Here is a 12,375-nt window from a genome sequence, read left to right on the forward strand (position 1 = left end):
TGCGCCTGCCAAGGGCGGCGTCTGCAGAAGAGATAGAATGAATGTGGTAATGCTTGGTAAAAGTGTGCAAACTGGACCACGTCGCAGCCTTGCAGACCTGCTGTGCTGACGCCTGGTGCCGAATGGCCCACGAGGCGCCCACTGACCGAGTAGAATGAGCCTTGATCCCAGCTGGGATAGGAACACCTTTGACACGATAGGATTCTTGAATGGCTGACCGAATCCATTTTGCCAGAGTGGCTTTTGAAGCAGGAGAGCCCCTCCTGGGCCCCTCTGGAAGTACGAACAGGGCGTCTGACGTGCGGAAGGGAGCCGTCCTTGAGACGTACCGACGAAGAGCCCTCACCACATCAAGAGTGTGTAGAGCCTTTTCGATGCGATGGACAGGAGCCGGGCAGAACGAAGGCAGAACAATCTCCTCATTGAGGTGGAAAGAGGAGACGACCTTGGGCAAAAAGGTGGGAGAGGTCCTCAATACCGCCTTGTCCGGATGAAAAATGAGAAAGGGAGGGCGGCAGGAGAGCGCAGCCAACTCCGAGACCCTTCTGATGGATGTGACGGCTACTAGGAAGACTACCTTCCAAGAAAGGAAGGTCAAGGAAACGTCCTGCAGCGGTTCGAAGGGAGTCTCCTGAAGAGCTCCGAGAACTAAGTTGAGATCCCACGGATCCAAAGGTGACTTGTAGGGAGGCGCCACACGGGAAACTCCCTGGAAGAAGGTTTTCACCGGCAACCTGTTGGCAATCTTCCGCTGGAAAAGGACTGACAATGCCGAAACCTGACCCTTCAGGGAGCTAAGAGCAAGTCCCGACTCTAGTCCGGACTGAAGAAACTCCAGTATGGAAGGAATAGAAAAGACTAGAGGAGATCGACCCTGTGCATCGCACCATGAGAAAAAAATTCGCCAGGTACGGTGGTAACTACGCATGGAAACAGGTTTCCTAGCTCTGATCATGGTGGAGGACACCCTGGGAGAGAAACCCGCTTGGCCTAGAATCCAGGACTCAACGGCCAGGCCGTCAAAGACAGGGCCCTTCAGTTCTGGTGGTAAATCGGGCCCTGCGAAAGGAGATCCGCGCGATCTGGAAGACGCCAGGGGACGTCGGCCACCAGCTGAACCAGTTCGGCGTACCATGCCCGACGCGGCCAGTCTGGCGCGACGAGAATCACTGGTACCCCCTCTGCCCTGATCTTTTTGATGACCCTCGGTAGTAGGGGGAGAGGAGGAAAAATGTACGGGAGGCGGAATTGGCGCCAAGGCAGGACCAGGGCGTCTACTCCGAGGGCCCGTGGGTCGAGGGACCGAGCAAGGAACTGAGGAACCTTGTTGTTCATCCTGGAAGCCATGAGATCCACATCCGGGGCCCCCCAGCGATGGCAAATCTGCTGGAAGACCTCCGGGTGGAGGGACCACTCTCCGGAGGCGATGCCCTGGCGGCTGAGGAAGTCCGCCGCCCAATTTTCCACACCTGGAATGTGGATCGCCGAGATGGGCGAATGGTTCGACTCCGCCCAATGGAGGATGTGAGACACCTCGAGCATGGCCGTCTTGCTGCGAGTTCCGCCCTGACGGTTGATGTATGCCACAGCCGTGGCGTTGTCGGACTGGACTCTGACTGGATGACCTGCCAGAAGTCGGTGAAAGTGAAACAATGCTAGCCTGATAGCTCGAATCTCGAGGATATTGATGGCGAGGCGAGACTCTTGAATGGACCACCGCCCCTGGGCTGTGTGATGGTTGAAGACCGCTCCCCAGCCTATGAGACTGGCGTCGGTGGTCACCACCAGCCACCGTACTGGGAGAAAGGACCTTCCCTGGGTTAGGGAGGACTTCAGCGTCCACCACCTGAGGGTCTTCCTGACCCGAGGGGACAGGATGAATCGGCAGTCGAGGGAGGAAGGGTTGCAGTCCCAAGCCGACAGTAGCGCATGCTGCAGGGGACGGAGGTGAAACTGCGCAAATGGAACCGCTTCCATGGTCGCTACCATCTGTCCGAGAACTCGCATGCTGGCGCGAATGGAGTGGGATACTGGACGAGAAAGACGCTGGGCTCCCTGCTGCAAGGCCAAAGCCTTGTCTTGAGGGAGTATGACCAGACCGCGGGAAGTGTCCAGTATCATCCCCAGGAAGGAGATTTGTTGAGCCGGAATTGGAGAAGATTTTTCGAAGTTTATCTTCCATCCCAGGCGAGAAAGAGTATCCATCGTGAGAACGACGGACTCTTCGCACGCTGGGTAGGAAGGACCCTTTATCAGTAGGTCGTCCAAGTACGGAATTACCACCACTCCCCTGGAGTGAAGAATGGCCATGGCAGCCGCCATGACCTTCGTGAAAACTCTGGGAGCGGTGGCGAGACCGAAGGGCAAGGCCACAAATTGGAAGTGTTCCCCGCAAAAGGCGAAGCGAAGGAACTGCTGATGCGAAGGAACTGCTGATGCGGAGGGAAGATCGGTATGTGTAGGTAGGCATCCTTGATGTCTATGGATGCCAGGAATTCTCCCTTTTCCATAGACGCGACCACAGAACGGAGGGATTCCATCCTGAGGTGTCGGATCTTTATGAATCTGTTTAGTAGCTTCAGGTCTAGGATCGGACGTAGTGATCCGTCCTTCTTTGGGACCACGAACAGATTCGAATAGAAACCCTTGAATCTTTGTTCTAGGGGGACCGGAATGATGACTCCGTCCCTTTGTAGTGCCCGTATTGCCTGGAGAAACGCTGTGGCCTTTGACCTTTGAGGGCAAGACTGGAAGAAGCGTGTAGGGGGGAGGGAGGAAAACTCTATTTTGTATCCGGTGGACACCAGTTCTCTGACCCACTCGTCGGAAACGACTGAGCCAGGCTTGACGGAACAAGAGTAGACGTCCGCCTACTTTGTTGGAGTCCACCGGATGATGCAAGGAGTCATTGGGCGGAGGATCCATGGGATGCGGATCCCTTAGGCCCGGGAGGTTTGGGCCTGGGTCTCCAGTTACGATTAGGTCTGTAAGAGACCTGGGTGCCTCGGCCACCGCGCGAACCTCGTCCTGATGCGGGGGTAGAGGATGTAGAAGACCAGTTGGTATTGGACCAAAAAGGCCGAAATGGAGGTTGCTGCTGGTACCGAAAGGACCGGGTGGGCTTTTGCTGGGGGAGAAATTTACTTTTCCCTCCGGTAGCATCCGAGATCATTTGGTCCAATTTTTCTCCAAATAGCCGACCAGCCTGGTAAGGCAGGGCTGTTAGAGAACGTTTAGAAGCCGAATCTGCTCGCCAATCCCTGAGCCACAGGGCTCTCCTGATGGAAATTGCATTGGCGGCTGCCTGAGCAGCGCAATTGGCTGCGTCCATAGAGGCGTTGACTATGAAGTCTCCGGCCTGCGCTAACTGGTTAACCAGGATGCTGGCTTCTGGAGGTAAATCACTGGCTTGGATGTTAGAGGAAAGAGTCTCGGTCCAAGAGACCATAGCCTTAGCCACCCAAGAGGCGGCGAAGGATGGGAAGAGAGACGCTCCTGTGGCCTCGAAGGCGGAGCGAGCCAGATAATCAATCTGGCGATCGGAGGGATTCTTAACGGAGGAACCGTCCGAAAGAGACAGGATGGTCTTGGACGCGAGGTGTGACACAGCAGGGTCCACCGAGGGAGACTGCAGCCAGTCCTTGACTAATTCCCGAGAAAAAGGGTATTTGGCCTCGATGGACTTTTGTCCTATGAAGCGTTTATCTGGGCGATCCCTATGTTTTTGTACGACCTCCTTAAAGTGAGGGTGAGTGACAAAAACATTTTTAACACGTTTAGTCTTTTTGAAAGACACCACATGTTCGGGTTCCGAAGCGGAGTCCTCAGTCACCTTCAGGGTCTGGTTTACCGCCTCAATGAGAGAGTCGAGAGACTCTTGGGAGGAGGGGGGGTCCTGAACATAGGAAATGTCGGACTCATATTCAGAGTCATCCGAGTTTGGGGAAGGGGACCTGGAAGCAGAGCCTGGAGGCACTGAGGGGCCTGCTAGCTCATGGTCAGGGGATGAAACGTGAACACGTTTTCTGGAGCCCCGGGTAGAAAGTGACTGGGTACGCCCCCTGCTGGTAGAAGAATCCATACCGTCGTCTGAATCCTCCACGGTCCGACCTAGAGGGGGGCCCCGGAGGGAGTCAATTGCCCTGGCTAGGGAAGCCACAGATCGTGACAGAGGTTGCCCACTCAGGGGGGCTAGGCTCTACCGGGTCGACGGCTGCGGCATCGGAGACGGTACCGGCGTCGGCAAGGGGCGGCTGCACAGAGGGCGAGACGCAATCTGCACACAAATGGCTAGTGTGAGCTCGGGGCAGAGCCGCATTGCAAGTGGCACATACAGTGAAAAACACTGTGTGCTTCTTGTTACCCTTTTTTGTCTCCTTGGATTGAGACATAGTGCCTTAGGGACAGAGCGGGCAGTATACAGCAGAGAAAGGGTTAAGCTTTCTTGAAGCAGCTTACCCACGGTCCTGTCTGTGTCCCCAGAGAGAGATATGGCGGTTCTGTGTCCAGGAGTTCTCCTTGGAGCGCTGTAGAAGCGTGGGCTCCGTGCAGGGAGAGAGGAAATATGGCCCCCGAGATTTGGAGGGCGCCTCTCGTCCCAGACGAGAAGCGCCGATGTAGGGGGCGGAGCTACGGCCGTGGGAGGAGATTTTTCCCCTGCGGCCTACTCCGGCTGAAGAAGCCGGGGACTAAATTTGTGCGGCGGCGGCCGCGACGGTGCCTCTCCCTGGGGACCCGGACCGCATCGCTGCCGCTGAGGAGGACTGCACAGAGGGCGAGACGCGCAGGGGGGAGTCCCCCGAAGGTACTTACAGCCACTGTCCCGGTTCTCACAGGTCTGCGTTTCTGTGAGGGTGTGACTCAATCCATGCACCCTGGATGGGGATGGAGAGGCCCCTGATGCATCATGCTGCTATAGCAGAGGGGGGCTGCGGCACAACATCCCCTCCGGACTGCATTCTTCTCCAGTTACATTGCTGTAATGCAGGGTCCTGGAGGGGGTTGGGGGAAATCGGGACCAAGAGGAACCGTTGCCCTGGCGCAAACTTTCCGTGCGCCATACGTCGCAGGAGAGGAACGGGGAGGTATACTCGCCGTGCTCGCCTGTTGTTGGTTCGGGGGAGAGCGGACCTTATGAAAAAAAGGACCCGTCGCCCCCTTCACTCCGTTAAATAAAAAATTAAAAATTTACATAAAATTAAAAAATCAAAAATTAAAATCAAGTTGGGGTCTGGGAAAAAAGACCCAAGTGCCTCCTAAGACACTAAGCAAGAACTGGTTGAAATTGTATCCAGTGAAGGGGTGTATACTGCAGAGGAGGAGTTAATCTTTCTGTCTACTTAGTGTCCTCCTAGTGGCAGCAGCATAACACCCATGGTCCTGTGTCCCCCAATGAGGCGTAGGAGAAACAGTAACTATATAGTTTTCCATATTTTCCAGTAGCCAATCAAATTTGGGAGCTTCCCATTTTAAAAACGGATCCATCGTAAAAGCGGATGCAACGGATGGTAAAAACGGATGCAACGTATGCAATGCATCCAGTATTTCGACGGAACCGTTTAGCGGATTTGCGACGGATCCGTCGAAATGCTGTATGCGTTGCATACATTTTTCACTTTGACGCATCCGTTTTTTCTGCAAAAAAGACTATTTGAGACGGTTTGCAGTTAACGCTAGTGTGAAAGTAGCCTAATGCTTTTACTGACTTACAGACTTCTGACTGAATTAGTGATCTCAGGTTCTCGGCAAAGGAGGGTGTCTCCTCTGCCACTGTCTTTATCAATACAATCCTGACACAATCTCGTATTCCACGATGCTCCTAAGGGACTTTTGCATAAGAGACATTCCTAAGGCTATGTGTACACGTTCAGGTTTTTTCGCATTTTTTTGCGATAAAAACGCTATAAAAACTCATTAAAAACGCATACATTATGTATCCTATCATTAAGAATGCATTCTGCATGTTTTGTGCACATGGTGCGTTTCTTTTCCGCGAAAAAACCGCATCGCGGTAAAAAAAAGCAGCATGTTCACTAATTTTGCGGATTTTTCGCGTTTTTCCCGCAATTCTATGCATTAGGAATAAAAAATGCACAAAAACGCGTCAAAAACACGGTAAAAACACATGCGGATTTCTGGCAGAAATGTCCGGTTTTTGTCAGGAAAATTTCTGCCAGAAATCCTGACGTGTGCACATAGCCTTATTCTTAGTCTTTGATTTATTCTTCTTAGGGACCTCCTATACTCCACGCCACCAATATATGAAAAAATAGGGGAGAGATGGAGACAAGAGAGGAGAACAGACATTAGCATACTGGACTTTCTCGAAGTTCACTCACCACTCGGACGCTTCAAAAGACGGGTACCGGATCCGGAGGCTGACTGGTCTTTTCAATGTCTCCCAGCAAGACTAAAGACTCCTCCTTGGTATGACAATCCGCCCGCACGCTGCCTGAGTGGCGTCCACTGCTGCTGTGGCGTATCTGGCTCTTCTAATTTGAGAGAGACCGCCTCACTTGCACCTCCTCCTGCGGCTGTAAATGCTCTGGTGAAAAGCTCTCCAACCTACAACTGCCACCTGATGAGAGCAGTCACATTCAACCTGGAATAGCCAGTGATGCACAGCAGTACTTCTGATCGCTTATAAATAACAGCATTTCCCTTTTTTTTTCAAATTAATTGATCACCTGGTTGATCCTGCGCCTGTTGGTTGCTTAGCACCCCGAAGCGCTGTATTCGGGCCTGTGCGCACACCCGGCAACCACTTCTGGTGCGAGCTGCAGACCTCGCGTGCATCCAGGGTTAATTTCTATAGCGTGCTGGCAATGTGCGCTCCCTCTCCTGTTTCCGGCCGGCTGCTGGTACTCCAGGTGCCGCGCGCCTCATCCTCACTTCCAATACGCATGTCCGCACGGTATGCCGCGCCGGCCTATTCTCGGCATCCATGACACTCAGGAACGCTGCCTCCTCCATACACCGCTCCATATCTCTTCACCTGGAGGGAACACCCACGCTGCTGGCTCCTGCAGGTACTGCCAAATGATGATTGCGTTTTGTGCTCAACAGGGAGGGAACCAATACATGTGGCCCCCGAGGAGTCTTATTTTGCCCGAGCACCAATGTGCCTCACAGGCTGCATGGCCACTGTATGTCGACAGGGAGGGCACAACAACTGTGATCTCCGAGGACCTAAAAAAGTAGCATGTGGGGTTTTTGCGGCATCAGGGAGGGTGCACTGAACGTGGCCTCCGAGGCTCTATCTTCAACCGGGCATTGCCTCACGGGCTGTGGCCATGCTTCACTCAGGGGGAACATGGATATACATGGCCCCCGAGGTAACTACCGGCACCTGGTGATGGGTGTAGCCGACCAGTGCCTGCCCAAACTCATCCGACCCAGGCATCCTCTTCTATCTTCAAGATCTTCCATCTTGAGGATTCCCCATCAAGGACAGGAAACCAACTGATGCGGAGAGAGGAGCTGCCCCTTTTATCTGGAAGGTTTCCTGTCCTTGAAGGGCGGATCCCCTCTCTCGTGGTGCCATCATGTATGGTGGAAAAACCTGAAGTGATTATGTGTGAGCATTGAGATATCCAGTGATCCAGGCCCTTGTGTTGCTGAGAATCAGGGCATCTGGGGAAGAGCTGGAAAGGACACGGTCAGGATTGATGAGGATCCCAGATGCAGTACCCCATCATAGATCAGACGCCTATGACACAAAAACCAGTGCACAGCACCATCTTTGGGGATATTAACAACCTGCAATTAATGATAGTTACTTCTCACACCCCCATGGACTCGATCATATGCAGACCGGGGTGCAAAGTGATGCCCCAGAAAACCAGAAGCAAGCCATATTTTATTATAGGCACCTCGCAGCCCCCCTAGATTGGAGGCAGGGAAAACGTGACAATACATTGTGGAAGTGTGAACGCAGCTGTGTGAGCATGGAGCACTCGGGAGAGGAATGTCCGATGGGCTCCTGTAATCACTCTCCACCTCGTATGACTCTCTGGAATGAGCCAACATTGCTGTCTGATGATTAAATGCCTTCTGTCTGGAGCGACAAGTGGCACCTCTCAACCAGGAGAGGCCACTGCCTAGACGCTTCCAGATGGCGGCACAGCACAAATCTTACAACAATTTACCAAAGATGTAAAATCTACAGTTTATTGACGATACTTAAAAGAAGGTTCACACGACACAAAAAAAAAAAAAGACAAGGTAAAAACAAGGACTGAAATGTAAATTTAAAGCGTAAAAACATGAAAGCGCTTAGAGGGCAGGAAAATAACAAGACATAAAAACCACAAAAAAAGCACAAGTTCATGGTACAAAATATGGAAAAACTTGCGCTACAACATATTAAAAACAATTCCTGGAACAAGACTAAATGAGGGCAAAACTTTACAGTTTTTAAATATACAGAACCTGATGCAAAAATGACAACAGGCAACACTTTATACAACGTTCCGGGGCAGGCGGCGATCAGCCGTGCGTCGTGTCGTCCTCCACAAAGTCCTTGGCCTGTTCAGCTGTGATCACATCAATATGACTGACCTGGGGGGAGAAAGTAAAATAAATTACTTCCTCCGTGTTTCTCCCCTGTGCAGACGGTGGGATTGCTCGGCCCCATCAACACGCCTGGCATTTCAAGTGCATTTGTGAACATGTTATCAGAGTGAAGGGCAGCACATGGCAGCGCGCCGCGCCGTTATCTGACACTGGCAGAGAATTCTTCCCCTGTAATAACTGCCAAATCTCGGCAGCGAGGCCGGCTTCCTATATCACTGAGCACATACTTACAGGCTGCGAAAATACAGGACACGCTGCTGATATTACAGGCGGCATTTCTGCAGGTTTCATTTTTATACAGCGGAGCAATATACAAATAATACGTTTCTTCCCTCACTCTGTGTTTTTTGTCATGTAGGTTTAACCATTTGTAGTGTTAAGGCACGAGTCATTATATACATCAGAGGGTTATATCATTGCACGCCTTTTTTTTTTGGGGGGGGGGGGGGGTAGATGTATGTGAGCTCCACTTAGCAATAGCTGGGCAAAGAGTTGTGCGACAATCATTTATTGTGCCTCATTTTCTATGTATTTGATGTAACAGATTTGTCTTCAGTGTCTACCCCTAGTGGCGGCTTTATGCTGCTGCATTCTATATAATCATGGGAACACTAATTAGAACAAAGTATCAATTCTCTGTACAGGATGTAAAAAAAGAAAAAAAAAAATCTATAATATATATATATATATATATATATATATATATATATATATATATATATATATATATATATATATATATATATATATATAATTTTTTATTTTTTTACACCAATGTTAAAATGGTACTGGATATACAAGTGTCCAAAATGTTTAACCCCTTGGATGCTGTGGTCAATAGCGAACACGGCACCCAAACAATTTGACAAAGCTAGGACACAACACAGCTTTGTAATATCTTAGGACAACCAAATTGTTTAATGCAGAGACCCTTCAACAATATACTCTACCAATCTCCAGACCCCTCACTATATGTCTGGACATAATACAAGCATTCTCTGAGTGGAGAAAGAATGCAGAATTTGCACAGAATAATATTCTACTTTTCACCCCTTCTAGCCCGACACTCACCTTGTTCCTAAATTTCACCCCATAAAATTTGTCAGCAGATTCCAGCAGTTCTGGCCTGAAGGTTGTAGTAATGAACTGTGCGTGCGATGCGAGCTCCATGATCATATCTAGGGGTGGAAGGAGACAGATTACAAGGAGGAAAAGCGAAGATTTCTCCTGAAACAATCTCTCAGCACTAAACTGTATGACTGGTGTAAAGACAGCAGATGACAAGACAATGGCCGCTAAAATAGACAGTAATTTCTGACCATTTTACGTCCCTAATTACTTTAATTTTGCAGTAAGAATTGGATTTCATAAACTTCTTCACAACATGGTGAAATGCCCTATGTATCTGCCACTCACCCAATGGCCAAGTTCAGGCTACCATAGCCAAGACCACTCAGTCTCTGCCTTACCTGACACAGCCTTTCTGTGCTGAGCATCCAGAGCCTGGTCAATCTCATCAAAGAGGTAAAAGGGAGCCGGATCACATTTCTGGATGGCAAAAATCAGAGCCAGCGCCACCAGAGACTTCTGCCCTCCAGAGAGCTGCTGCATCTCTCTCATCTCTGCTTGCTTCCCTGTAAACGAGACCTAGAAAAGAGAGTACGGAGGGTTACAGAGCAGCCATCACAGAAGAGCCAGCAAACACAATGTTCCATCAGTCTGGGCGCCAACACTTAGTAGTTACCCGGATCCCGACGCCAGTGAACTGATCAATAGATGGGACGTTGCTCTGCGAGCTGGAGCCCTTCTCACTCTCGGCACTGCCCTCCCCTTCGTCCTGAGACTGACTGCCTTCCACATCTCCTTTCTTCATCACCAGCGTGGCCTTACCACCCGGCACCAGCTTTGTGAACACTTCACTGAAGTTCTTTGACACCTAGAAGAACAGTTTTGTCAGGTAACAGTCTACAGAAGTGTCATCACAAGAACTAGGAGCATCAGACCTGCTTGAAGGTGAGCTGGATGGCTTCATATTTGCGCAGCTCAAGGACGTTCATCAGCTCCATGATGGACTTGTAGCCGCGGTCCAGCTCTTCCTGACGTTTGATCAGCTTCTCTTTCTGCTCGGAGAAGTTCACAAACTGGTCCAGAGCTTTCTTGTTGACGTGACTGTACTTCTTCAGCTCAGTGTTACACTGCTCCAATTTACGGAACAACTGGAAACAGAAACAAAGCAAAAATGAACAGATTCATGGTCTGACCACCGAGGAATATTCAAAGGCTGCAAATCATTAAAGGGTTATTCGTAACATTGCAAAGTGCCTGTAAAAACAAACATTGAGCCTACAGTGTACTGCTTGCTGCCTAGGTTACTGCCACTCCTGAAGTTCCACTAGTAGGCGGTTTCCTAGACAATGAGTGACTGCAAGCGCTTGGCTGTACAGCCAGCAAGTGATGCTCTACAGCTGTCCGGATCCAGACAACGTCGGTGCCCTGAGCTTCCCCCATGCTGAAGAGGAAAAGCTGCTGTGCTCACAGCACGGCGAAGTGCACGGTGTGATCACAACACATCCGTGCCACCGGACCACTTTACATCTTCAGGAGACAGACTCTTTAATATTAACCCCTTAACCCCCCAGAGCTTTTTTCAGTTTTGAGTTTTCATTTTCCGCTCCTCTTCTTCCCAGAGCCATATAGCTTTTTTATTTTTCCGTCAATATGGCCATGTGAGGGCTTGTTTTTTGTACTAGAAAACGTCAAAAAAATTCCAAGTGCGATGAAATTGCAAAAAACGTGCAATCCCACGCTTGTTTTTTTGTTTGGCTTTTTTACTAGGTTCACTAAATACTAAAACTGACCTGCCATTATAATTCTCCAGGTCATTACGAGTTCATAGAAACCAAACAAGTCTGGGTTCTTTTTTTTCTAAGTGGTGAAAAAAAATTCCAAACTTTCTGATGATCTTTTTAATCATATACCTGAGACAGGGACAAGGGGGCATCCTCTACGTCTGGAGGAAAGAAGGTTTAAGCATAATAACAGACGCAGATTCTTTACTGTAAGAGCAGTGAGACTATGGAACTCTCTGCCGTATGATGTTGTAATGAGTGATTCATTACTTAAATTTAAGAGGGGACTGGATGCCTTTCTGGAAAAGTATAATGTTACAGGGTATATACACTAGATTCCTTGATAAGGCGTTGATCCAGGGAACTAGTCTGATTGCCATATGTGGAGTCGGGAAGGAATTTTTTCCCCCAATGTGGAGCTTACTCTTACCACATAGGTTTTTTTTGCCTTCCTCTGGATCAACATGTTAGGGCATATTAGGTTAGGCTATGGGTTGAACTAGATGGACTTAAAGTCTTCCTTCAACCTTAATAACTATGTTACTATGTTAAAATAAAAAAAAGGTGCAATTTTCACAATACCCGTAGCGTCTCCACTTTTCGTGATCTCGGGTTGGGTGAGGGCTTATTTTTTGCGTGCCGAGCTGATTTTAATTATACCATTTTGGTGCAGAAACGATCTTTTGATCGCCTGTTATTGCATTTTAATGCAATGTCGCGGCGACCAAAAAACGTAATTCTGGCGTTTTGACTTTTTTCTCGCTACGCCGTTTAGCAATCAGGTTAATAGACTAGAAGCTGCCACAACCCGATCGGCTCTGCTACATAGAATACCTCTATGTAGTAGTATTACTTGCTATGAGCGCCAGCCACTGGGTGGCACTCACAGCAAACCAGCACTGACAACCATAGAGGTCTCCAGAAAACCTCTGGTTGTCATACCAACACACTG

The 12,375-nt window shown here is 49.7% G+C and overlaps 1 protein-coding gene across 1 annotated transcript in view; it reads right to left on the bottom strand.

The window, feature by feature from the left end:
- Positions 1-8,148: 8,148 nt before the first annotated feature.
- The window catches only part of SMC3 (structural maintenance of chromosomes 3), a 60,546-nt gene continuing 56,319 nt past the window's right edge, over positions 8,149-12,375 (bottom strand). The window contains exons 25-29 of the mRNA XM_077258050.1: positions 10,578-10,790; positions 10,319-10,510; positions 10,044-10,221; positions 9,646-9,752; positions 8,149-8,559 (exon numbers count right to left, since the gene is read on the bottom strand). Coding sequence (XP_077114165.1) covers positions 8,488-8,559; positions 9,646-9,752; positions 10,044-10,221; positions 10,319-10,510; positions 10,578-10,790 — 762 coding nt within the window. The 3' untranslated portion in view covers positions 8,149-8,487. The remainder of the gene's footprint in view (positions 8,560-9,645; positions 9,753-10,043; positions 10,222-10,318; positions 10,511-10,577; positions 10,791-12,375) is intronic.

Source organism: Ranitomeya variabilis, chromosome 4 (genome assembly GCF_051348905.1).
Source record: "Ranitomeya variabilis isolate aRanVar5 chromosome 4, aRanVar5.hap1, whole genome shotgun sequence".
Classification (NCBI taxonomy): Eukaryota; Metazoa; Chordata; class Amphibia; order Anura; family Dendrobatidae; genus Ranitomeya; species Ranitomeya variabilis.